General features: G+C 40.3%; 1 protein-coding gene across 1 annotated transcript in view; it reads right to left on the reverse strand.

Annotated features, from left to right (window-relative positions):
* The window catches only part of MYRIP (myosin VIIA and Rab interacting protein), a 225,131-nt gene that overhangs the window by 117,872 nt on the left and 80,705 nt on the right, over positions 1-26,554 (reverse strand). Inside the window, 1 exon segment of the mRNA XM_075705727.1 lies at positions 7,068-7,289. Within this exon segment, the coding sequence (XP_075561842.1) occupies positions 7,068-7,289 (222 nt within the window).

Genomic DNA, 26,554 nt, shown 5'->3' on the forward strand with positions numbered 1-26,554 from the left:
TTTGACATGATATAACTTTTTTTTCCCCCTCATTGTTGGAGGAAAGTCTCGGCTTGCAACCCTTTACTACTTCACATATTTGTAAATTTGAGCCCTCTAATTACATATTGCCATCTCTTGTTCTCTCTTGGTCAACCACCATGAACCGTACATCTTCCCTGACTGCCACCAACCCAAAGTAGGGGCTGTCACGGCCCACAGCCCTCCAAGTCTGCTCCTGCAACTGTAGTCAGTGACAGGGTGCAGAGGATGTGAAGTCCCAGTTACAGAATTGATGCAAGGGAAATTCTTCCCTAAACTCTGCTTGATACTTAAGATTTCATATTTCAGCTACTCCAAGGGGTGATGTTCTCCCTTGCCACTTAAGTGCCCACACTTGAAGAATCCTGTGTATTTTTAGTTAGCTTTCAATTTGACACTTTCACTGAAAGTCCCTCAGCTTTTGTAATACTGAAAGGCTAAATAAGTCCGATCTATAATTTGTGTGCTGCTTATTATGTGGAAAAACTGTGTTACATCCTTTCATATTCCCCTCCTCCCAGTTCAGCAGTCCCAATATTTTTGCACACTATTTAAATAACATCTATTCCTACTAGGGAAGAGATTTGGTAACTTCTGTTACTATGATTTACAGAAGGTAGGTGGGGCCAAACACAGGCAAACATTTCTTTATTAACACTGAAAATAAAGCTGTGATATTCTATCCTCATTCATTCTCTACAAGAATCCAAGCACTTACTTTTCTGTGCCATTGCAACACACAAAGCAAAGGTTTTAACCATGCTGACTACAGCAAAACTTCTGTAACAGTACATTAATAATACTTAGCACTTTACAGCCATAGCACTTAACTTTTCAACCACTGACCTCCAAGAGCTCAGCATCATTAAATCCATTCTGCACATGGGGAAACCTGAGACATGGAAACTTCCCCAAGGTCACTTGACAATCAGGTGAAGAGCTGCAACTGGAATCCAGAGCTCCTAAAACACAGATTAGTCCTCCAGGCACTCAACCACACGCTCACTTCCAAGGCTACTCAAAGCTAGAAAAGACTGCCCAATTAGCACTTGTGTTAGCTGTTTTAATAGACCTCTCTTTCCTACTCCCCTCTTCAACCCCATTTTTAGACACTTTTCTTAAAGCTGAGTGCAGCATTGCAGTCTGCTGCGTGTTATGCAAGTACAGCTTTATTCTGTCTAGCAGAATCAAAATTCTTCACAGTGCATACTTCAGAAATAATTAAGACAGATCAGAATAGCAAAAACCCCAGCAGAGATCAACCTGCCAAAGCAACCAGTTTGCACATTTCTCTCTCCCCCTCTCCAGCTAGGGAACAACTGCATAAACCAAAGAATGTTCCTGGCTCTTGTGCAAAATCCAAGTTATTCCCCTTGCTCTTCATGGGTACAGTAAGCAAAAGGGTATGGTGTCTGTGATGCTTAAGCATGGTAAGGAGATGGAAATCAAGAGACAGGATACAAACCAGAGAGATAATGGTGGGAGAAGGAGGTGGAAGAAAATTGGAATAGAGCAGCAGGCATTTTTGGAAGGAATTGTATCAATTTCTACAAGTACGTACAGCTGAGGAAAATAATTTTCACTGCTATTTACTTAAAATTAGTAAGTCCCTTAAGTACCATATGAATGGGATCATTCAGAGGACTTTTAAAAAAGCAGAACAAGACCCATATGGGTCCAGTGAAGACAACATGGCAGAGCTAAAATTTTATCTTTTCTGCTATGCCACACAGCAAGTGAATGTTCCTATTCAATTCTATCTCAGAAGGAAAAACACATTTCCTGGTATTTACATGATAAAGTCACAGCTTCTAAGTTCTGAAGAAGTTCTCTCTAATGTCAGGCAAAGACCTTGGACAGCAGAAATACGCAATTCTCACAAAGGTATACACAAAGCTCCAGGCTGTGGCTGAGGCAGACTATCTAAAAAGATATTTCAGCTTCCTTTTACCAGATGGTTTAGCTTGCTTGAAAGCAAAACAAGATTGCTAAGCAGCATTATACCTTCATTAGCTTTCCACAACTAAGTCCTGAAACCAACTGTTTTGTTACAGCTGAATGAATCAACAAACAAATACAAGGTTCAGTTATTACTTCATTTTCTTAAGTACCATCCCAGGGCTTTGCCAAATTTTGGTGTTTTGGTTTTTTTTTCCCCCCAGTAGAGATTGTAAAGAGTTTTACACTAAAATGTACATCAGCTAAGCAGAAGGGATGTATCCTTTGGCAGGCTAAAATCACATCTACCATCAACTTTATCATGTTTCCACGAAAATATGCTCCGTTCTGCTGACATTAAAGCACATTTCCTTGAATGGGCCCTCCAAACAAAACCATCTGAAATATAAAGATTTTATTTAGGACTGTTCCTGGGGCTGGCAAAGCTCCAGTCTATTTGAAGGGTGTTCTGTCTGCCCGCTGAGCCTAGATTTTTATTTTCTGTTGCAATTTTCATGTTATCACAAGCATTGCTCCACTTTTACATTTGCATTAATCCCAATACATGCTAGTCAGAGACCAATGTACTGGACACTGCAGATAGACTAGACCTTAAGAAATTTTCCTCAAGTCTCACTAATGTACATTTTAAAAAAAAATCTAATGCATATCTAATTAATCTAATTCTAATTAATTTTGAAAGTTCTAGTAAGTCAATTACATTTGCTAACTGGTGCAAATTGTTAGAGTCTAGTTAGAACCCTGCCTTTCAACTGGGCACCACAATAAACTCAAAAGTAAAAGTAAAGAACATTCAAAAATAACTCTGGATTGAGAGTCTATGAAGATAAATTATATTCTCCTGCTTTCTATTTTTCAAAGCAGCAGTCAAATTGGGAGTATGAAAACTAAAACCAAAGAGCAGTTCTCTTAAACATTCGAATAAATCCATGCAGCAAACAACCAGTGTGACAATTTTTGGCACACATTTTGAGCCACTCAGAACACTACTTTGACTGCACAAAGTCATTAGTTAACATCATTAAGGAGAAAAGGAGCAGTGCCTGGATCTCTGTCTCTTAATAACTGCCATTGGCAAAGGACCATCAACAACAAAGCAGCTCTTATGAAGCAGAATAATGACTTTCTGCAGACCAGAAGATGCTCCCTTACTCACAGCCTGGCTCAGGGGAGCTAAGCAAGAAGCTACTAGGTGATGAACTGTCATCATTTGAGCAAGAGTTTTGAGAACAAATGAGAGAACCACAGCCGATGGATGTGAAGGCATGAAAGGATTAGGTGTCCATGCTCCCCCTCACAACAAAGACCTTCTGATATGCAGATGGCGAGACCAGAAGGAGGGAACCAAGAACGCAGGGGGATTCATGCACGATAGTCATGAAAAGCTGAGGTGGACATCCAGATGTTTGTGTACGTTATTTTGGATGGGTCTGTATATACCCCTCCTACAGTCCAGAAGTAAAATGTGATTGGTTTAGAAAACCTGCAAAACTATACATTTTAATGGCTTACACTAATGCCTTTTTTTAGTACAAGTGTTAAACAGGAAAGCAGAGTATCACTAGCAGAGTGTTCTGGGATATGGCTCCTTGGGGGTTGGAAAAGAAAAGTGGTCTCAAACAAATGGAAAGCATGCCCTATTTCTAACAAATGAGCAAAGAACCCCCCTGTCCGTCATCAGAATTGTTAACCCAGAGGGCAAAGAAATTGTGCCTAGAATCTACTTAGTCAAGAGGACTCAAGAGGTACAGACCTCAGCAAGTTGCCTGAACACATTGTCTTATGGGTGTCTAACAAGGAGACACTGTACAAAGCTTTGTAAGAAAAGGAAATGTACTATAAACAGATTGAAAACTTGAAATTACTAGTATACAATTTTATCATAAGATACTTTGAAATTAAGTAGAAACACATATGAGAGAAAAAAAACTGTTAATAACAGCATCCAGAGATAAATCTAAGCCAAAATGCATTAGGAGAATGTGCGCTAAATCTTGAAAATTGGGAAATTGAAGGAAGATTCTCCAGTTCGTCATAAGATCTATATAGACATTGCTGTAAATACATTTCTGAGCGTTGAGATTCTATACTGAGCTGAATCTTCTAACTTTTAAAAGATGCATTGTAACAGGAGACACGCTTTAAAAGAGTTCAAACACCAAAATTTTCATTGGCTTATTGATGAGTTTACTGCTTTTGGAAGAAGCAGAGACTAACTTTTTGACCCAATTTTCTACAAATGTTCTATGTTTCAAATGCTGACCTGTGTATTTGCTCTCTGCTAAATGTTAATGTAGATCTCTGCCTTGGAAGATGAAAACCAACTTCCACAGAACAGGTATCTCCACTAGGGTCATGACTTGAGAGACTAACTCAACATGACAGATTTTCTTCAGTGTCAAGATCACCTCGGTGAAGGAATCTACCAGGAGACTATTTACAGCCCTCAAAAGTTGATGCCACTCTTTTGGAGGAAGATAATGGGAAATAAGACAGTCTAAAGAAAAGATACAGCTCCCAGAAGGTTTTTAAATCCTCCATCGAACCCAAGTGACATTTATGCAAGGTATTGTTTTCCGAAAAATTTTAACCACCCCCATGTCATTGGTTCCGATTCCCACATCATACAGGAACTTTTCAGAATTTTCACAGGTGCATATAAACAAAATGTGTCTTCATAATTCACCTAAGAGTCTCAAACTCTAATGTATTAGGTGAACCATCTTTACAAAAATTTATACTGAGGATGCTTTATAGCCTTTTGTACAGCAAGAAACTGCTTCATCAGAGAACTGGATGACATATTCTAAATACATACTAGAAATAAAACTCAGGATTATTCGAGCACTGCTCTAGAGCAGAGCCGAAGAGCACATGCATCATTATACAAAGTCTGAACTGTATATGTTTATACTTTTCCAATTCAACGAAACTCTTTCTGCACAGCAGAGAATTACAACATTGACTCTTGTAGAATTAAGCAAAAACATATAGGGAGGGGGAGAAAAAAAGGAGAACAACCTGAAAATGCAGTCCTCTCAGATATTTCTAGCTCACTATCTATTGTGCAGTAAGATGTGCAGACAAGCAGCAGCTAAACAGAGAACCACCTCCACTACTTGTGCTATCTTATTAAAGGAAAACATAAAAGACATAAGAAGAGGAGCTGGGGAGGAGTGGGAGAGCACAGTCCATGCTCCATTGGAGCGGTAAGTCACTGAGAAAGCGACAGGAACTCACAACAGACTGTGGTGTTTCCCCCTGTGTTTTTCCCTGGAAGAAATACTGACTGATAGTTTAAAACAAAAAAACACACCACCCCCCAAAACCAAAAAAGCCCCCACCAAACCAAAACACCTCAGCAGGCCCTGAGGAATCCCAGCCCCTGCTTCCCCTACAGGGATTTGTAAGTCGCACAGTCAAATCAATAGACCAGATCATAAAATGATTAGCAGCAGTATTAGTTAATTTATTCACTGAAAAATAACTTCAAGCTGTGTCTCAGGTCTCATAAATAAAGAAGATGTTTATAATTGAGTTACAGGTGGGTGACTCTGAGGGCTGCACAGGATTGTGGGAAAAGCACTGACTTCAAGGGTCAGAAATAGCATTTTTATAATACAGCTACGGATTTTTCTTCTGAAATTAAATTCTTCTGAGACTTTTTTTGTGGAGTCAGCAAAAACTATGTTAAGTGCAGTTCATCAGCATCTACAAGCCTGGCTGCCTGTTCTGCTGCCCGCATGGGTGAACTCAGGAGAAGTGGAAGAAAGAGGTGTAGTATGAAACGGTCGAATGACTAAATTAGAAACAAGCACTGGCTCCACAGTTCTCTGTGTTGCTGGAAAATATACTCCTATTGTTCTTCTGCCTCCTCAACTGGGGGAAAGGGTGGGTGTGTAGGTTTTCGAGGTAAAAGGCAGAGAAGGAACAGGTGCCCTGAAGAATACAACCTCCTTTGGGTTCAAAGGTTGGCATTCGGAAACACAGCATCATCTATCTCGGACCCCTATGATCTTAAGGCCGTGTGTCAAAGGGCACACACTTAATTCACAGATAGTATGTGAAAGCTTAAATTTCAAGTGGGTGTTGATGGGAAACAAGTGGAAGCAATGAGTCTTTGGTGAGCACAGGAATATCGTACAGCATTGGAAAGGGACTCAGCACTTGTCTTCATCCTGTGTTCCCCACTGAAGGGGAAGACAAAGAATAAACAGCCATCTTTGTCATGTTTGCTCAGCAGCTTCAGTCACCAACATTCAAAGTTAAACTATGAAGAACGGAGTTATTTCATTCACCCTTCTTGTCAGAGTAAAAAGGCCTTGGTCAGTGCTACATTACGACAGTTAAGGCTGCTTTTGGAACCTGGCCTGCAATGCTGACAAGAAGGACTATCACAGCCACTATCCAAGGAATGGCCCTTTTGCTGCTGTTATGTGTTTGCTTGAATTCGCTTGGTTTTTCTGGTGTTATCTTTAAACGCTGTGGCTCTGTTAGCCTCAGAAGGGTGAGACAGTAAATCCCTGATACCCTCTGCAAATAGCAGCCTGGCAGCATTTTCTTAACAGATGTTAAGAATTATAACAGGTTGCACTGCTATTTTGTCTGGTTATTTGCCAAAGTAAGCCCAAAGCATCCTGACCAATAAGCTGGCATTTAGAAAAGCACTCCAAAACACAGTCACAGCTGGATGATCTATTCACCAATATTCTTCCTTCCACTCCCCACCCATCAGTGGGATTTGCTGCAAAATGATTAACTGCCTTACCACCATCTGCGCTCAGGTTCCATTAGTAACCCATGCATTTCAGGAGATCCCAGCCCTGCTCAAGCTAAGTCCAATTACTGCTTGCTGATTCATCAGTCCAGCTAAGCAAGCCTGGAAAATGCAACAGGTAACCAAACACTCTTGGAACAAATTAACCTCTACAAAAACCAGGCACATCACACCTCAGGAACAAATCAACCCCTACATAAACAGGTACTTCATGTCCTATCCTGCCAGTGTTAACTACTGACAAATACAGGGAAAAGCTCAGGTGAGGCCACACTTGCTCTACACAGGTTGCTGAACAATAGGCTCTTACCTTGCTTGCTCGCAGACACTGCAAATCCAAGCCTTCTCCTTCTTCTGGTAAGAACTGCAGCTCTTGCAGATGTTGTACTTGCAGTCTTGGCACTGTCGCTTGCTGTTGATAAGAAATGTGAAAGGGGAACAGCAGCGAATACAGCAGTGCTCGTTGAACTTCTGCTGTTTGGAAAGGATGCTGCACTTGTTACCCTCTTCATCCAACTTCTGCTTCATTTCACTGGAAGGAAAAGCAAAAGAACAAGAACATAAACAAAATTTCAATGGGAAATCTCTTCGCCTTTCTCTTCTTTGCACATCTTCATGTAATACTCTTCAAATAACTTTTACAGGTGTGAAATAAATGTCAGAAATGCATATTCGAAATCCAGAATTCAGAAGCAAAAGCTCGCACATTCCCTGGAGTCACCCATAGCCGATCCATTTAAACTCTGAGTCACAAACCAGGGCAAACAATCTCCCTTCACTCAGTTGCAGCAAGACAATTCTCAGGAGAGCCAGGCTGCTGCTCCAGGTACTCCAGCTGTGCAAAGCCAGTGTCATTTGAGAATTCAGGGCTGCTTTCAGAACACTTTACAAATCAAAAATCAGTCTATTAAAGTCAAAAGGCTTGGTGCACAGTAATAAAAAAATCCTTCTGATCAACAGTTTTGAAAATGGAAGTGCTAAGTTTGCTTTGTTCTGACCCATGGGGTCATATTATTCATAATAGCTCCAATTTGTCAAGGAAGGTTAATCACATACTTCATTTCAGAGAGATTTGGGTGTTTTACTAGTTAGGACCAATACTGAGCCAACTGTCCATGAAAGTGTTTGCAGACCCCCTAAAGTTTTCTGTATTCCAGCAGAAGAGCTTATTTATTACATAAAATAAAATAAATTGTGTGTGTGGTATTCAGTAATTTACTATCCTCCATTTCCCAGTGCTTTCAATATTTTACAAATTAGGCAATATATTCCACGATATGGGTAACAAAAAACATCCAAAAGGAACAGTTGTGTAAGTAGACAAGCCTGCAAACTCATCACACAATTGCTGGCTTGTACAACTAGGATATACATTAAGAAGGGAAAAAAAAAAAATTAGGATTCATGAAAAACATGTTAAATGAAAGCTTATAAAACAGTGTGCACATACATGTATTCATTCTTTCCATCACTCAGAATTAGTAGTGCCTACCTTACTATTTCCAATTGCTGATAAGAACCACTTATAAGACTACAGTAGCACAAATGTCTAAACAAAATTTAAAGGTACCACAAGAGATAGCCTAAGCTGCAGGAAGACAGTCATGACATGCTGACTTACACTTAAATTAATACTTAAATATCTTGCTACAGGAAAAATACACTTATTGCATACTTATTCAGGAACTCAACCAAGATCATCTATAAGCATCATCATGAGCCAAGCCTGGAATGTTAAAAAAGACTCACATTACTGGGCTATACATCTTCTTATTTGCCATTTCTGCTTCAGATTCATAACTCAAAATAAAAACAGCCTATTTTATGAAAGTCTGACAGGCCAATTCTAAACCTCAAGTCTAAAAGGCAATTAAGGTGGTGATGTACAGCATATAATTTTGAACTTGCACATACATCATATTTAACCATATTCTAGATACACACCTTTTATAAATTTAAAACTTCAAAACAATATATGTTTCTGCTGTTTGTGCCCTGTACGAAGGTTTGGCTATATCTAAGACCAGCTGTTCAAACCCAAGTAAATACTTTTTGGAGTTTCAAGTAAATAATCTTTCTTTATGATTTTTGTCCAGATGGCAAAACTTCATTGTTTTTCCACATTTTTACAGAATGTTAAAGATGGAAAACGTAAGAGATTATCATGCAGGAGAGGAAATGTCTGAATTATGCAACTCAAACTGGCTTCCTCGTGTAAACTGATAGAGACTAAATGGGATGGTTAGACTAGTTTGTCTTATCCCCATTCCTCCCTCCTACTGTGGTACCACATGGACAATCTTTCTAGGGGAACAGGAGAAGCGAGGTGTTGCCATGTCACTCCTCCATCCACAGCACGCATCCTGCTCTGCAGCAATGGAGTGAGACAGAGCAATGCTTCTGCACAGGAGGTCAGGCAGAACCCCGGGTCCCAGGACAGAAGCTGGTGATGGTGAGGGCTATACGATACAAGGAAGACTTCACTTCAAGGAAGTGTCAGCAGCCCAAGATGCTGCAATCTTTGCTTCAGGCTGGGGACCCCAGGCAGCAGATGCTGGCCTCCCCATAAGATAAGAACAGCTAAGGAGTTGAGGTCAGGAGGAGCAGTGAAAGAAGAGATTTTTGTCCTCACGCAGCTCTATTATGTCCCTGTCGTGGTTTAGCCCCAGCCAGCAACTAAGCACCACGCAGCCGCTCGCTCACTCCCCCTACCCCGATGGGATGGGGGAGAGAATCGGAGGAGTAAGAGTGAGAAACACTCCTGGGTTGAGATAAGAACAGTTTAATAATTGAAATAAAGTAAAATAGTAATGCTAATAGTAACAGTATAATAATGATAATAATAATAATGATACACAAAGCAAGTGATGCACAATGCAATTGCTCACCACCCACCGACCGATACCCAGACAGTTCCCGAGCAGCGATCGCTGCTCCCCGGCCACCCCCCCCCCCCAGTTTATATACTGAGCATGACATCATATGGTATGGAATAGCCCTTTGGTCAGTTTGGATCAACTATTCTGGCTGTGCCCCCTCCCAATTTCTTGTGCGCCTGGCAGAGCATGGGAAGCTGAAAAAGTCCTTGACTAGCATAAGCAGTACTTAGCAACAACTAAAACATCGGTGTGTTATCAACATTCTTCTCCTACTAAATCCAAAACACAGCACTATGCCTGCTGCTAGGAAGAAAATTAACTCTATCCCAGCCGAAACCAGGACAGTCCCAGAATTAGCAACACTGGTATTTGGTAGTATCAGCCTGCACACTCAACATTGGCATGCTCAATGGAATTTTGAACCGTCATTAGGGCTCTTATGCATGATAGCAAGATAAACCACAGAAGCAAAGCCACCTATTGAAGGACTACAATAATGCTCACACAGTATGAAAACAGCCAGTTTCGTTCACAATAGAGCTAATAAAGCCTGATACCTAGAAAAAGCTGAGCACACACTGAAGCCTTTTCATCAATCCAGGCATTAATTACATCTCTCTCCTCTATTTGGCTGCCAGCATTCATTACAGTGGTAGAACCTTAATATCATTAAGACATCTGCCTCACTGTTAAATAGGACTAAAATTGGCCAATGGATTCAAAAAGTCAATAGGATAGTGTTGGACAGGCTGGCAGAGAGAGAGGGGATGACAGAAAAACCCTCGTTTCCACAGGAAACCAGGCAGAACAGAAAAGAAAGCAATGCACGTGCCTCGATGGCTGTAACAAATTAAGGCCCTCATGCACTACCTGCCAAAGGGTATTCTAGTTTCTATCAGGAGTCAAATGGAAAAAGGGACTGTCAACAAGACTTGTCAGCTGAAGCTGAAAGACTACTCTCCACACTCTTTCCTTGGAAGTAAAACATGGGTTTTATGAAGGCGAAACACTGCACAACACTGATAGGCAACTGAATCTGCCTGGTTTGAGGGAAATTGCATAGTCAAAGGGAAAAGTAGGCTCTGGTTTACTCCCAGCAATACTGAGAAAACCTCACTGGTGCATGACTTCAGCTGGATGATTACTGTAAGCAGGATGATTAATGTGAGCTCCAATATCAATACACTGAGAAAGTCTGTAGCTGGAATTCAGGAGGTACAAGTTGAAGGTTGAGGCATCCCGAGTTGGAAAGTCTCACACTTTACCCTCAGGATGTTCAAATGGCTTGGTGCAAGAAGATTGTAACAATGGTCTAGGAGCACAGTCAACAACACTGATTCTCTCATAACAGTGCAACTCACTTCCAAAACGATGACTGTCACCTGTGCAGGAGCCGACTTTTTCTAAGAGGCAGGTCGAACCACATGGCCATCACAAACGTTCCCCCTTCCTCCCCATGCAACACCGTTTCCCTCAAAAAAACACAGATGAGGGGGATGGCACAGAGAAAAGAGGGAGAAAGTGTGTGCACTCATGTGCACTTACTTCTCCCAGCATTACATTATGTTCCCTCCTTGGGGAGGTATTTATAGGTATACATATAATATGTGTGCAAATAAAAAAACCAACAAAAAAAGACTCTGCACAAAAAATTTCCCTTTTGGGGAAAGGACTGAAGAGTGGGAACCACAAATGACAGCATTTATTCACATCACTTAAGTCACAACTGATGGTGCTCAGCTATTATGGTTATGTGTAACACAGTAATAAGCATCTGCAGAGAAGAGAACTCCTCATGTTTGAATGAATCTAAGATTGGATTTCATTTCCTTTTTCAAGTGGCTGCATTTCACTGATTGCCTATAAATACAAAAGAAGCAAAGAATACTCAATGGATACCCAACGTGTCTGTCACCAAGACTAATTCTGTCAAAGAACTTTTTACTGAACTGTAAGTTCCAAAATATACAGATGCATATTTAGATTTTTCTAGAGGCTTGTATGTATTTATCTGCAACAGTGTGCATAATAAATATGTAATTAATTTCAGTTAACATTTTGGGTGATAGACTCCTGGCATGTAATCCCATACAAAGATTACCATTAAGTTATTTACAAATATTCACTGAAGCACAGAGCAGGACAGAAGCATAACCAAGCAGCCAAGGCACTCACGAGGCTAGGACACCTTACTTTAGTCTTGCCTTAGGAAACATTTAGGTATTACACAAACAGCGCTACATCACTGATGGTTAGCACACTCCTCGGGGAGGTGGGAGATGAGGTGAGGGTGTGCCCAGTAGGTTTGTTCAAGAGCCCAGTTTTGGGAAGACTCTCCAATTAACCCATAAAAGCAAGCTCACACAGAGGCATTTATGGGAAAGCAATAGGACCACTACCACTGGCAGCAGCAGGGACAGTCCTTTGGAAAGGATGCAACATGTCAGCTAGTCAGCTACAACGCAGCACGCTAAGCTCCAAAACAGCGTCTGAATAAGCAAGTCTGTCTGCCAGACTCTCCAAAACCTGTGTCTCTGCTCTTCTCCGAGAGAACATCTCCAACTAGCGGGCTGTAGCCAGCTTATGCTCACCTCACACCAGTCTCCATTTCAGTCTGGCACCTGCCAGTTTAAAGGCAAAGTCCAGCTGGTGAGGTTCCCATTTGCTCTGTTGCTTTCTTGGGTGATGGATAAATACATTTTTTTCCTACTGTTTAACCACCATTTATCTTCCCCAATAGAGTAGCAGTTAAATCTATTCTAGTTGCCTGCACAGGAAAAGAGGAAAATAGAGGGACAATGTTCCTAGGAGTTACAAAAAAAAAAATCCCATTTCCTTCACATCACTCCCTCCTGCTGAACAGAGGAGCAGCACTTTGACCACAAGTTATCAAAGACAGGTAGAAACTTTCTCCTTCAGTACTACAGATGAGGGCTTCTGTTTCCAGTCCTCTTAATTCAAATTATATCTATTTCATAAAAAAAGCTACCTTTTATCCACCTGGCATTGGAGCCTTTTGTCCTTCAAAGACTAGTGGGCGGGCAGCATACACTGCAAAGTGCTGTTCTTAGTGGGAGGGGGAGGAGTGTTCTGCTCAGCTGCATAACTGATTGTCTCTCTTTGCGTTTGTTTGCACTATCTCACCTGTCCGACTAGATTCAGAGTGGTCCATGAAGACCACCAATTTGTCTTAAAAGTGGTTTTAATCTTAGTTTGACCACTGTTAAGAGCCTTAAGACACTTTTTCCCCTCCACAGAAGAGAATGCCTTCAGACGCTCTTCCGACCAGGTGCCCTTCATACTCACCTACACGTACAAGCTACTGCAACATTTTGCTTAGCACGAGATCTGGATTTCTACATAGTCTGGGGAGCAGGTGAACAAGTTCTGATGTACCTGTTCCCAGCCTTTCAGACAAGCCATTTTCACCAGATGCACCTCGTGTTTTTCCACTCCCACAGTCAGTCCAAGCCTGGTCTGGCCCCTTAGAATACAGACATCAGCTGAAAATACAAGCTCCACCAATGCCCTCTAAGCTACAATGTTGGAGGACAAAGGGCTTTTCCTATTCAGAGGCCGAAGTGTACACAGTATTCCCATCTCTGCTCTCCTTAGACCTGCCAGATGTGCACTAGATGCTGGGGTGGGAGTAAAGTTCCTTTGATCTGTGCAGAACCTGACAGTCTCTTACTCCTTGGCTACTAGCACAATGAGGAAAAGTCACAGGCTGACTGTGACTGAAATTTTTCTCCCATTCACATGTTTTCAATTTGATGTTCAGGGTCCCAAACTGTGATTACTAGAAGAGGTTACCACCTCTGCCCTTGCTTCCTCTCTCCTTCTCCTGACCTCCTCGACCCCCAGAAGCGGACCAAGCAGGTTAGTGCAATGCTGCTAAATTTAGGGAAAACACTCACTGGAAGGTTTACAGCCCCTCTCTGATCCCTGCCCAGGAGTTAACTAGCCAGAGCTGCCAAGGAGAGCTGCTCATCATTTCATCCCTTCCATGCTCCCTATGCCACAAAGTGTGGCACAATGCAAATAGTGATGAAGCTATATGCTGACAGGGTCATATACTTTTCCCCACCCCCTGCTATATACAGTAAGAATGAAATTCTCCCAGCAGGCATATGCCTCCATCATTATTTACTCCCTAAAGGTTCAGTCCTCATTTCTTTTAGCTGCCTCTTCTTCTCAGGCAGTTTGTTCTTCTCCATCAGGGCACCTAACACAACTCTCTAGGCCCAGGCAGTGCTACACCATCATCATGCACACCTTTTGCTTGTCTTATGTCTTTGCTAAATCGTGCCTGGTGAAACTCTACTTGCCTCTTTTTAAAGAAGTAGAGCACACATAGTACTGTATCCCTTTACAGAAAATGCCAAGTTAATTAATTACCTTAAAATGACGTTTTTTTTCCTAGGTTCCTATCAACACAGTCACAATTGTGCCTCGTGCTATGTTTAACACTTAGTGCATCTATTAGTATTCGACACATTGCTGGTGCTGTCAAAAAGCCATGCTAGTACACATGCAAACACACTGCTTGCAGTTGGGGACCATTCGAGGAACACACGTCACTTTAATCTGTGCAGAGAGGTATCGATCCAGCAGCAGTAGCTGACTTACAGGGAGGATTACACAGCAGGGAGTGCACAAAAAAAAAAAAAAAAAAAAAAAAGAGTAACATCAAAAAAATCCCCAAAGCAAAACACAAAGTCTTCAGAGGGAGACAGAGGGATGGGACACCTCATCATTCAAGCAATAAGAGGCTCATAAATACTTATGAGTAAGTCACTTTTATCAAAAATCAGGAAGATGAATATTTCACAGTCCAATTACTCCAACTGTAGTTGCATTCTTTTATCTAAGATCTTACTAGCATCTCTTCAGGGTTTTTTCTCTTCAGCTTTTCATTTCTATAAAATTAAATGTCTTTAAAATTAGTGGGCATTCCTGTCAAATCTCGCTTTTTAATTTTTCTTTCCTTCTCTTCAAAAGTAGGAGCAAACACTGATGGTGCTGCATATACGCTAACTGATGATCTTGTCCCATTAAATTCTTTACAACTGTTGTCAAAGTCTTGCTCTTTTGTTGCTTAACTCAAAAGGCCTATGATGACATCTGAATGTGACTACTGTGCATTCAGACCTAACACTATGTCCATAGCATGCACCACATGGCTATCAATGGTATGAACCCGATCAAGGAAACAGTAACAGAAGCGGACATATGAAAGGTGAGCTGACTGGCATGCAACTTCAATGCCATCAGATGTCTCATCAGATAGCAGAGTATTTAGGAGCTTAGGAAAACTTGTGTTTAGTTAAGGTTAAGTGAGGTACAAGAATAAAAACCTATTTCAGTATTTTTTTTAAACAAGCCTTTGCAACAACGTGGAGACTAAATGGACTTCATATCACCCTACTGACATAACTCACCTGCCTCGACTGATGTTCCATGGAGTTGAACAAATTAACACTAAAAGACAGATGTATACCCTACCTTTAAAAAATACAGTTATCCTTATACAACCCGAGACAGCACTGTAAGAAATAATCAGTTACCTGCATTAAAAAATATCAAGGAATCTGGGGACAATCTCTTTCTAAAATCAAGGAAATCCAGCCAACTCTGTTGTGGTTTTGGGTTTTGTTTGGGTTTTGGTTTTTTTTTTTTTTTTAACATTTGCAAACACTTCTGATAATGGGAAAAGAATTGCATTGACACCTTCATATTTCTTAAATACCATAAAATGAATCTTGGGAAGACCAACCTGTGGAAGCTTTGTGTTAATCGTGGTTGAAACAGTTAAACTGCTGACAGAACTAGAAAAATGCCAGCATACTCAACGCTTACCTTTGTCTAAAAAACACATATCAGGCACTGCATTTGCTAGAGAGAGAACAGATTCATTCAGCACCAAGATACGTTGTGGTTCACTTGCCCCAGACCAGTACCTTGCTTGTAGTACCAGGCTCTATCCTAATCTGTTAACAATGACATGCTCAGGTGAAGCAATTTCACAAAGAATGATTTGTGCTGTGTTACTTTATAGACACTGTGCTAGTGGCTCTTAAGGGAAGCTTCCTTTCCCATTGCTGGCACAAGCACTGTCAATCAGTGTCTATCATCAGTTGGAAATGACTGACATGTCAGAGTGTACATAAATGAAATAAATAATATACTGGTATTATTTTAAATTCCTTCTTCTCACTTTGTAAACTCGTAAATTGTCAAGAGACATTGCATTTAGCCCCCTTTTTTTTTTTGTCATATTGGATATCACAGCAGCACAGACTGTGCACCACATTTAACTGATAGGCTGTGAAATCTTCTGTGGGCAAGTAGAGCAGCAAAGGAGAAGCAGGTCTTGAATTATAGAGCAGATATTTTGGGGAGCTCTGGGGACATTGAAAATCTCCACATGAAAGCTGTAAGGATCTTTTCCAAGAAGCAGTGCTGCAAGTATGGACTCCTTTGCCCTTCCGTTCTAATACTGCCACATGGAACACATGAAAATAAATCTGGGTTTTAACATACTTTTTCCCTCACTCTCCTTTCTCATCTGCCTTCCTATCTCAGTTAGAGACTGCTCTGCAGCCAGGTAGGGTGTTCTGAGGTGAAATACTTCACCACTACTGGGGACAAGCACTTCTGCTGCAGGTGCAGGACCTTCTGGTTAAATCCTGGGTTTAACTGAACCATCGAGAAGGGCCAAAAGGTGTGCTTCCATGGTGGACATCAACCGCAAGTGATGATAAGCTAAAAAGTCTTCTCGCTTTCTCCCTATTACATCCATACTGCACCACTGACCATTACTAGCGGAGCCTATGCATCCAGCCAGTTTTCATCCACTTTATAATTTCACTTGTATATGCCATAGCCCCACAATGGGACTACATAACGGTAAGCTTTGATCAATATTTATGTTAGCATTTTGTGACACCTTCCTCTTAGATTACAAGCATGTAATACTTTTATGTTGTACTACCCTATCAAACATCTTAACAACCCAGCAAAACATCATTAAGTTTTACCACCTTTCTTATATGCCTTCCCTGACTTCTTCCTTCCCACATGTGATAGTGATTTATAGTTATATATACATTTGCTACATTCCCCTCTATCTCATTTCCTCTCAATAAATGTCATTTTGCTCCCCCTGAAGCATACTTCTCACTGCCTCTCTGGTATCTTTCTATAACCGATATGTCAATGTTTCTTGCCTCTTTTTTAGATAATTTTAGTAGAATTTTATCTTTCAATGTCCTTTCCAAATAATTTCCAGAAATATCAAGAAGTCTATAGAATTAAGCTGAATCAACACCATTGGTAACTACTTACCACAAGTAGTTTATTTGACCTGATAAACTCCACAGCCTGACAGCTTTCTATTCAATACCATCTGCGAAGGGTTATCCTACACATTAAGCAGCCAAAGTGTAGTTCTAAAAGTCTCTCTAATACGTTATTTCTGTATCAGTCAGTCTCTATTTACCACTTTGCAGCTCAGAACAGTGCATTTTGTCACATATTTAAGCCTGTCCTTTTTCTCCTTGTTGTACCAAGTGGGGGAAAAATAAAGGTTAACATAATTAATTCTCAGGTGCATGTAATTTTAAAGGGATGAAAACTGAATTCCTGGCCATATTGATCAACTTTCTCCGAGTATTTCATTGCGTATTCATGACCAGTAGAAAAGCAAAGTATTCATCAAACACTAGTCCACTCATAGCATTTATCTGCACTCCCTCCTCCCATTTGTCACACTCTATGCCTCTCCCCATGCCTCTCTCATTGGAGAATTTCAAGTTTCTCCCATCAGGTCCAGACTTTCAGTACCAGGTCATCTGAAGTTAATGATGTCTTTTATGCCTTTTGGTCGTACCTGAAGAATGATAAATACAGACAAGCATTCTTAAGGATAGAGTATTGTTCAATTGAAAGAGACCAAAAATATTTACTGAAAATATTTTTTAAATGTACGTACTCCTCCATCATACTTATGCGCAACACATTCTTTGCATCACTGGTGGCATCTGTGAGTCTACCTTTCTTAGATACCCAATTTTATGCCTGTATCAACTTGAAAAAAGTTTCCTTTTAGAAACTCCTACTACATTAAACAGTTCTTCTCCCAGTGTTCCGTTCACAATGCCATCTGGCTTGACCTTATAAAACACAATTCATAGCCTGGCTAGTGTACAGCAGGAGAGTAACTCAAACATTAGCTCTGAAAATCTCCGAAACATTCACTATGAGTCATCTGCCCTCTTCCTGGTTGGACTTCAAGCAACAGACCTACAAAGATTTGCACAAAACGGTGTTGTTACTGAGTTACTATTATTTACTTCCCTTATCATGAGAACACTAGGGGAGTCTTCCTTGACCCTTCCCACAGAACACACAGCAGAATAAACAAGAGCAGGGAGCAGAATAAACAGCAGAGCTTGCTAAGGAAGCAGGTTTCACAGCCTGACATGTCATAGCATCAGAGGATTTTGTGTGTGCTGTTAGAAAAAAAAAGCACAAAGGCGTTCATCCCACTTTGCATACAGACAAGACGAGTAATGCTTCATAGATGAGGGCCTTCCACCTGATGAGGCTGGCTTTCAAAATCTGCCTGTCCTGACCATTGCCTTCCCAGGAGAGCGGCTGCCACTCCACAGCCCAGGTGGGACAGGAACGCTGGGAGAGCCATGTCTTCCACAAGCATGGGCAATGCAGCACAGACAAATCTGCACTGTGTCCTCCCACACCGTCGTCCACTGAGTATTTCTCCACTTACGGCAATAACTACAGAAGCCCTAACATGCCACATGAAGAAAGCAGAAGGTGTTACCAAATGGTCTAGGCCATTCTGGTAACAGGGGGTTGTTTCAGGTGAAACTCCTATATAGTCCTAGGAAGCACACCAGGCTTATACTAAGGTGACCAAAAAAACAACAAAAAAAAAGAGCCTCAAAGCAAGAGGTTTCCTTGCCAACTGCATCACTTACCTCTGTATTTTCAACAGGTCTGTATATACATAGCTCCTAAAGTCCACTTCCCTAGTCTAGCTCCTCTTCATGCTGCCAATGCTCCTAACATACAGTGAGTACTCTTCTTAGATATTCTACATATACTCTGCAATTCAAGTAGCTTAAAAATTGCAAGCCCTGCAATTCCAATCAATCAACATAATATGGGCCAAGAAATAGCAGGTCGATATTTTTTGTAAATTTAAGCCTATAAGCAATTATTTTCTTAAGTATAGAAATTGTTTGCAATATCCATGTAGGTTTTTGTTTGTTTGTTTTAAAGACATAGACTTGTAATCTTAAAATTACCACATACCTCTGTTGTACACAAGGCAGTATTTTGGCAGGCAAGAGAATCTGTTTTCACAGAATGCGTTTTATATTTAACATGAAATGTTACCCCGGTGTGTTTCATATCAACAATATTAACACCTTCTGGAAGCAGTATCATGTCCCTTATTACAAACCAGAAGAAATCTCTGCAAAAGGGCAGGAAAATAATCGACAGCACCTCAACCTCCCTGTTCAAACACACATACTTAAGGTAGTCTTTTAAAAGGTACTGGCATATACTATTGCTATAGTAACACCAGTTTTTAACAAAGACACAATCTTCATTTAACACTTATACAATACTACCGATATTTCCCAGTTAATGTTCTTAACTTATTCCAGAAGCTTTTTTATTATGGGAATGTTTCTGCAAATTTAACAACGTACTGACATTTTAACATATAAAGGAATATACAGTAATGGAATGAAAGGAAATCAGTGAGCAACCACAAAAAGTATAAAAAGCTAATAATTTGGAATTTATTTAGAAAATAATGGTCTTTATTTTGTAGCTGTGACTGTAAGTGCAGCTATTTAGCTTTACTCTGCGTGTGTGTGAGCATGCATATGTACACATATAGATAAACTGCATTATTCAATATCCCTTGCAAGTGAAGGCTGGGAATCTCACCCAACTTAGTACTGTCCATACCCCATCCCCATGGAAACATAGTACTAAGCACTGTCCTTGAAAAGGCAATTCAGCTATAGAAGAGGAAACACAGCCACGTTAACAGACTAGTAGGATATTAAGGAACTACCGATAAATTAAAGTTCTCTTGTGCAGAAGGGATACACACAGCTCTGTGTATCCCAATAATTGTTTCTCAGCCCTTAACAGTATGCCTCACCCAGAACACAGAAGGGTACGTACAGTGAACTTTCCCAGAGCAGAGCAAGGATGCAGGGGAACATCAGAAACCTGCATTTTTCATTCAGTCCATGTGTGCCCTCTGCTTCTTCCCAATTAGGCATCTATCAATCTGAAGTACAGCGAATGTACTTCAGTAGGATGTTTTTGGTGAATGGTAAAACAATTGAAATAACCCAGAAGCTTTTGAAAAATGGAAATTCATCTAATCCAACAACTAGAATTCACTAGAATATTTTCAGAAAGATAATTAGGTAGTAAATATTTGGAAAAGACAGAATGGTTCTTCAACATTCTTTACCATTTTTAAAATTATGTGGTTTGAATTTTTAAAATGTCAAGTTTTGTTCTGACTTTTTCCTAATAAAAGAGTTGCAAATACTGTTATTCAGTTCTTCTGCGGATACTGCCATTCATGTTATCTGATGCCTTTCTTCCCTTCTCTCTCATGCATTTTCTCTCTCCAAAAGCAGCAGATGGAAGAGATCTCCCTTGTGTAGAGTTTATGGCACAGTCAGACCCCAGACTTGTTCATGTACTTTGTGCAAACCCTCTGGCTATGCCTGTATTCACGGATAATTCTGCACACCAAGAGTAGATCAGTAGACTGAACTAGGCAGTGCTGAAGGCCTGCACCTATACAGTACGTGCTTCAGCAGGTTTGCTTCAGGGAAGTCAGTCTGATTCCAGCTATTCCCATCTTGCACACAGTTTGAACCTGTCTCAAGGCATGATTCATTGGGTCAGAAACGTACCTGTTCAGTGGGGGGAGTTTATAACCAAAGAGGGCACATTGGTGAGCACCTGGAGATGAGCTTTGGCTTAGTTTCTTCCAGAAGGAATCTAGCTTGTGCGCACCAAAACCAACCTGTGATGTAAACCATGGTGTGATAAATGAGGATGAGTAGGTTTGCTCCAAAACTGCACTACTGCTCTAAACTGAAATGCTAACAATAAATGCAGTCATAGACAACTAGAGGAGTCCCTCTCAACACAGTTATCTGCAGTAGGTCATTTTTCATTAACAGGTCTATAACAGCACTGTCTACTGAGTTTGCAAAACCATTCTGATACCTGCAACATGCATAGCCACGGCTCACATGCAGCTAAGTTTCATACGTTTCTACATCTACCTTGCTCACAGTTAAGAGATGCACGATGTTGATTTATAAAGATACATAAGAAGCAAGAAGCAGTTTCTGATTAGGAATCCTTTCCCTTAAAAAAAAAAAAATCAGTGGTGCACAAGACTTGTGCATGGGCTTTTGACAATATTCTTTGAAACAGCATTAGAGTATCATACACCTACTTGATGTGTTAAGACATATCCTGGATTGCTATACTTAAAATTTGCCTTTATAAAGCACTACCAATAAGATCCTAATTTGCACCCATCAGTGTGAAATACCTTTGAACATAACTGATCTAATTCTCCATAGCATTGCATCAGTTCATGCCAGTGTCAGTCCACAAATCCCATCACCACTGTGGTACAGTAAGACGGATGGGGTAATGGAACAAGGAGCCAAAAGCTACACCTATTGTAGCTACAGCCTGAAACACTACCAGAAGACGGTCAGACTGTCAGCTTTTATTCAGTAGTAGAAAATGGTTACAGAGTAACCCAGGGATTCTCTCAGGAAAAAACACAGTTATTTTCTCAGACTTTTCTGCTGCCTTGCAGATTCTGTGCTTCAGTCAAATCCTCCTTCCTTCACCACACTTCCAAATGAAACCAAAGCTCTACCAAGCCACTTACCTCTTTGGTTAAGGTAGCTTGGACTTACATTCCAGGCTCAGCTACTGGACTGACAGTCTGCAGGCAGAGGACTGCCAGCAGATAATCCTCTCCTAAACCCCTCTCTATAGAGTTGCACTGATGTACCATCACCTGAATTACAGATCAAATCTGCTTCTGATGTGTGACTGTCAGTGTTTTAAAATTAATACATCAAAAGGAGAATTGTTGGTTTAAAAGTAACAATTTATTCTCAAACCAAACATTTATTGTCAAGGAAAAAAAAAAAGGGAATGTGAAACACTAATCTTTCAAAATAACCAGAATACAAAAGCATTGGCATCTCCATAAATGCAGGACTACAAAACTCACATAATTAAGTGGCCACAAGGGATTATCTCTACAACTGAAATACCTGTTGATTTATAACAAATAATGAAATGTATTTAATTAAAATTCAAGTGGAGGAAGCTCCTCCAATGGGAACTACAACAATATAATTTATATTAATTCAATGACTAAAAAAATCTAGTGCTTACAAAATAAAGATTTCTTTTTAATAAATTAATTGCTCATTTTAGTTTTACACATTTAGTTGCAAATATGTGAAAAGACTAAGGAGTGACCAACTCGATGCTCAGAGGGTAAAAGAAATACAAGTGGAGACCTCCTTCAAAGCAGTCCTAAAAAAGCGTAGTTAACCAAGATTTTACTGCTTAGAAAAAGGAGAAGGCGGAACTATGTTTTCCATAAATATTCCCTAACTGTGGAGGTGCTTTCCACCTGAAACGTGTCTCTGTCTCAGCAGTGTCATTTGGGTGCAGAAGGGTCAAAGCTTAGCAAAGCACAATTTCCTGCACAATCTTATGTTAAAAAAAGGGAGAGAAAGGAAGCCTCTTTTATTAAAAAGTGATGGTTATGTCAAGGTAGCACAACATCCAGTGACACAATACAGACTCCTCCTGTAACGAGGACGCCCCAAACAAACAAAAGGGTTGTTGGGGTAAGGGCACTTGCACTTCGGTTCCAAGTTGGATGCACGCAGGGATGCTGTCTTGATGCTCCCTTACAGCATCAGAACGGAGTAAATATTCTTCCCTTCCAGCCCTATAAACACTTTAATTTTTTTTCCCCCCATTCCTTTCCACAGAAAGCAAAGCAATCACAACTCATTTTTTTGTTTGTTCACTTCTGTAGTGCGCCACACTTTTTACAGCTTTTACACTTTTATGTATTTTCTGGCTATAGCACAAACATCCTGGAATAGGTGCAAGTTAAAGTCAGTTCACAAAATATGACATAGAGGGTCAAAGGTAGGCCACAAGAACGAAAAGCCAAGCAGTTATCCCCACAAGCAGGGACAAAAGAAGCATGCAAGAGTTAGTTGTTGGCAAATCAACAGCCACTTGCATTCAGTCAAGAGTAAGAAAAATACAGGCAAACATTGAGATAGCAAGATGATGGTTTTCTTCACATATGGGGCTATACAACTTTTTTACCCAGTTCTGTACTATGCTTCTAGACATCTTTCAAACCACTGTTCTAGGACAAGGGTACAAATTTCAGTTACTACAGCGGTATGCATGTCTGACATAAAAAGGAAGCATTCTAGCACTTACAGCAAAACACAAAAATCCCCTAAAACATCTTGATTGACAGCCAATTATTTTTACTGAGAAAAACAATTGCACAAATTCTTGTCTAAAGCAAAAAGCTAATTACATATAGTATTTTTGAGAGCTCTAAAACACAAACTGGAACGCACCAATACTTATAATCAAGGACTCTCTTCCTTAAGCAGAAAAATGAGAAGCTTTAGAGGAATTCAGTACACTGGTTATATCTATGTAACTACAAAAGCAGAGAAAACAAAAGCTCAGGGTACAATCAACAGTTTATAAATCAAAGCAAAGCTTTACTTCAAAAAAAGAGGCAGGCTTGAGAAGAGCTGTTGTTTTATAAAAAACATTATTTGAAATCACCAAGCAATTAAAGCAAAGCATTTCTCTTTCTGCTGTATGGGCAAAGCATATACAGGCTGTAAAACTCATAATCAATGATGGAGAAGGCTGTTTCATCTGAAATATTTCCCCCTTGCAGGAAATACTGAAGTTACAAAGATCCCCTTGATTGCAGCTCAGTTCATTTTGTGAACAGTGCCACCACAGAGTCTGTGTCCAAGAAGCACTTAAACCACACTACAACATACGGTTAAGCTTCCCAGCTCACTTAAAAAGTTGAGTTTGTCTCTAACTTTGCAGAAATACCAGCTCAGACCTCAAGGCTTGTGTTCTAGCATGGGAAGTTAGAAAGACCAGACATCGTGTTTATCATGTCATCAACTCCAGCACCTAAACTTATGTGAAGAAGTTAAACCACCAAAGAAGTTACTCTGCCAAGCCTTCTGCTCTCCGACCCTTCTGCAGCTTTTTTTGAGAGCTCTCCTAATTTCTTTTCGTTCTTCCATTTCATTGATGATGAAGAAGGTATCTTCTGCCAACTGAAAATCTCCATGAAGGCCATCAGAAGGCCTTCAAAAATAAACAGAGACCATTATTCATGTTCCTCAGTGTTATTTGTCTGCTGAGAGAGATCAAGGAAGCCAGATATCTGCTAAAAAGGCTTTATAGAAATTCATAGGCTGTGTGGATTCGTCTCTTAAGATTCAGCATCACTAAATGCGCAAAGGAAATGCAATAGCTTTATGGCACGTTCATACACATGTATGTATAGTCATGTACAAAAAAAAGAAGAGTAGCTCAGGAATAAAATACTAGCTTGCCTAACAACAGGACACTGTACAAGGCCAGGACTCTCAAAATATGATGTATAATGATGCCCAACAGAGAGGAACATGTATTTGATGCCTAGCCTTCATCAGTAAATCCATATCTTAGTAGTTCTGGAGTAGCATTTGGATGGCAAACTGAGAGATACCCTGCTGAGCTTACTGGAGTTAAAATGCTAGATTTGTAATGGAGGTATGAAGTCAAGAGGAATTAAGGAATTAAAAAAAGGGTTAACTATGGGCATAATCTGTGCTCCTCTTCCTCTAATACCAGTAAAATCGTGTCTCCAGAAGTTTTCACACCCAGAATCACCAGAAATTCTGACCCTAATCAATAGGTTGCTGAAAATGAGAAATGAGCCTAACATGCCCTCGAAACATGAACTTGAGTCTAAGCAACGTGGTACTGCTACTACAATTACACAAACCAAAGGCCAGACAGACCAAAAGATCTGATGCTGCAGGTAGCTCTATTTTACATGATGTTGTATAACAGGGAAGCAGCTGAATGAAGCACAGTTTTGTCAAGCCCTTGTTAGTTAGTTAGAATACAATTAAATTAGAGCCACTACAGCATCTGTCTTGCATGTAGACATGAACCACGATGACTTCAGGCAACATGACCAGACATACAGGAAATTAGGCACTGCCTATGAAACTAGCCCTGAGAACCCATAAAAACAGTTGGCTGACTTGTTCATGTTAAGCACAGTGATGCTGCAGCCCCTTATGATCAGCACCGAAGTCAGCTAGGTGCAAAGCAAGCCAGATCCACAAGTTAAAGAGATTTTTGAACACTGCAAGCAGTGAGACATTATACAGAGGAAAAAAAAAAAAAAAGGATGCATGAGTGAAGGAAAGTTTTTAAGCTTATAGGAGATGTCATGGAAATAATTACAGAGGCCCAAGCTGTGAGGTAAACCATGGTCCTTCACCTACAATAGCTTGGCTGAAAAGTACAACAAACACATCAGTGATCTGCATCATGTGTGTAACACGGATGCTAAGAAAAGGCAAGTATCCAGCGTCAGTGGGCTTACATACCCACTTTGGCTTTGCCTCTGCAACACGTTGCCAGGTTATTGCCATTGTCAAAAGGTACCTTGCAGGCCCTGTCCTGAGAAAACCCATGTTCTTGATGACAAACAAATGCTTCGCAAACTGAATACAACTCCAGGAAGGATGCGGTAGATGCAGATGTATCCTAGGGTAGCCAAATGCCTTGGAGCAGCCTTGTAAACAAACAGCAGGCAAACTCTGCTGTCTCAGATTAAGCAGGGACACTTCAAAAGAAAAGAAAGGGATGACTCATTGATCTCACAATTACCACTCCTGCATGAATCTGAAACCTCACATGGGACAGAGCACCATCAGTTACACCCAGTAGCTAGAAAATAAATAGACTAAGCTCAAATAACACTCAGTAAATATATAATTATAATGATACTGTAAAAGCAAGCAGCAGTTTCAGAGATTTGTTGGTTGTACAGTGTCAAACTAGACCCCAGAACACAAGCAAGCAAAGCAACAAAAAAACCCAGTATAAACATTAGGTTTGGTCATCTGCACTCTCTGTTCAGTATGAGTTTTTAAAAATTACATTCTGAATGTTTTCCATCTAGGTAGGTCTAAAAGAAAAAGCTCATCAAATAAAATACAAATGCTCAACTCTTACTGGAGTGTTATTTTCTTCATTAATATTAAAATAACCAATTCTTACTCAAATCTTTGTTATTTACTCATTGCCATATCTGTCAAGATGAATACTGACAGGTATACAGATATATGTGAATATCAAATCATACCTTTATATGCACTGCATATAACTTGAGCTGGATAATTAAGATCAGAGTTTTGGCTCCTTAGTTATGGTATGCAGAATGACAGGTGCTTTAAAGGAGCTTGGTTTTTAGTGATGGCTTAGCCCTTCTTGAAAATCAGGTCCCTTAAATGTCTGTCTGTCTCTCTCTCCACATACCTCTATGGTGGGTTGACCCTGGCTGGATGCCAGGTGCCCACCAAAGCTGCTCTATCACTCCCCTCCTCAGCTGGACAGAGGAGAGAAAATAGAAGGAAAGGCTTGTGGGTTGAGATAAGGACAGGGAGAGATCACTCAGCAATTACTGTCATGGGCAAAACAGACTCAACTCAGGGACATTAATTTT

This window comes from Pelecanus crispus, chromosome 2 (genome assembly GCF_030463565.1).
Source record: "Pelecanus crispus isolate bPelCri1 chromosome 2, bPelCri1.pri, whole genome shotgun sequence".
NCBI lineage: Eukaryota > Metazoa > Chordata > Aves > Pelecaniformes > Pelecanidae > Pelecanus > Pelecanus crispus.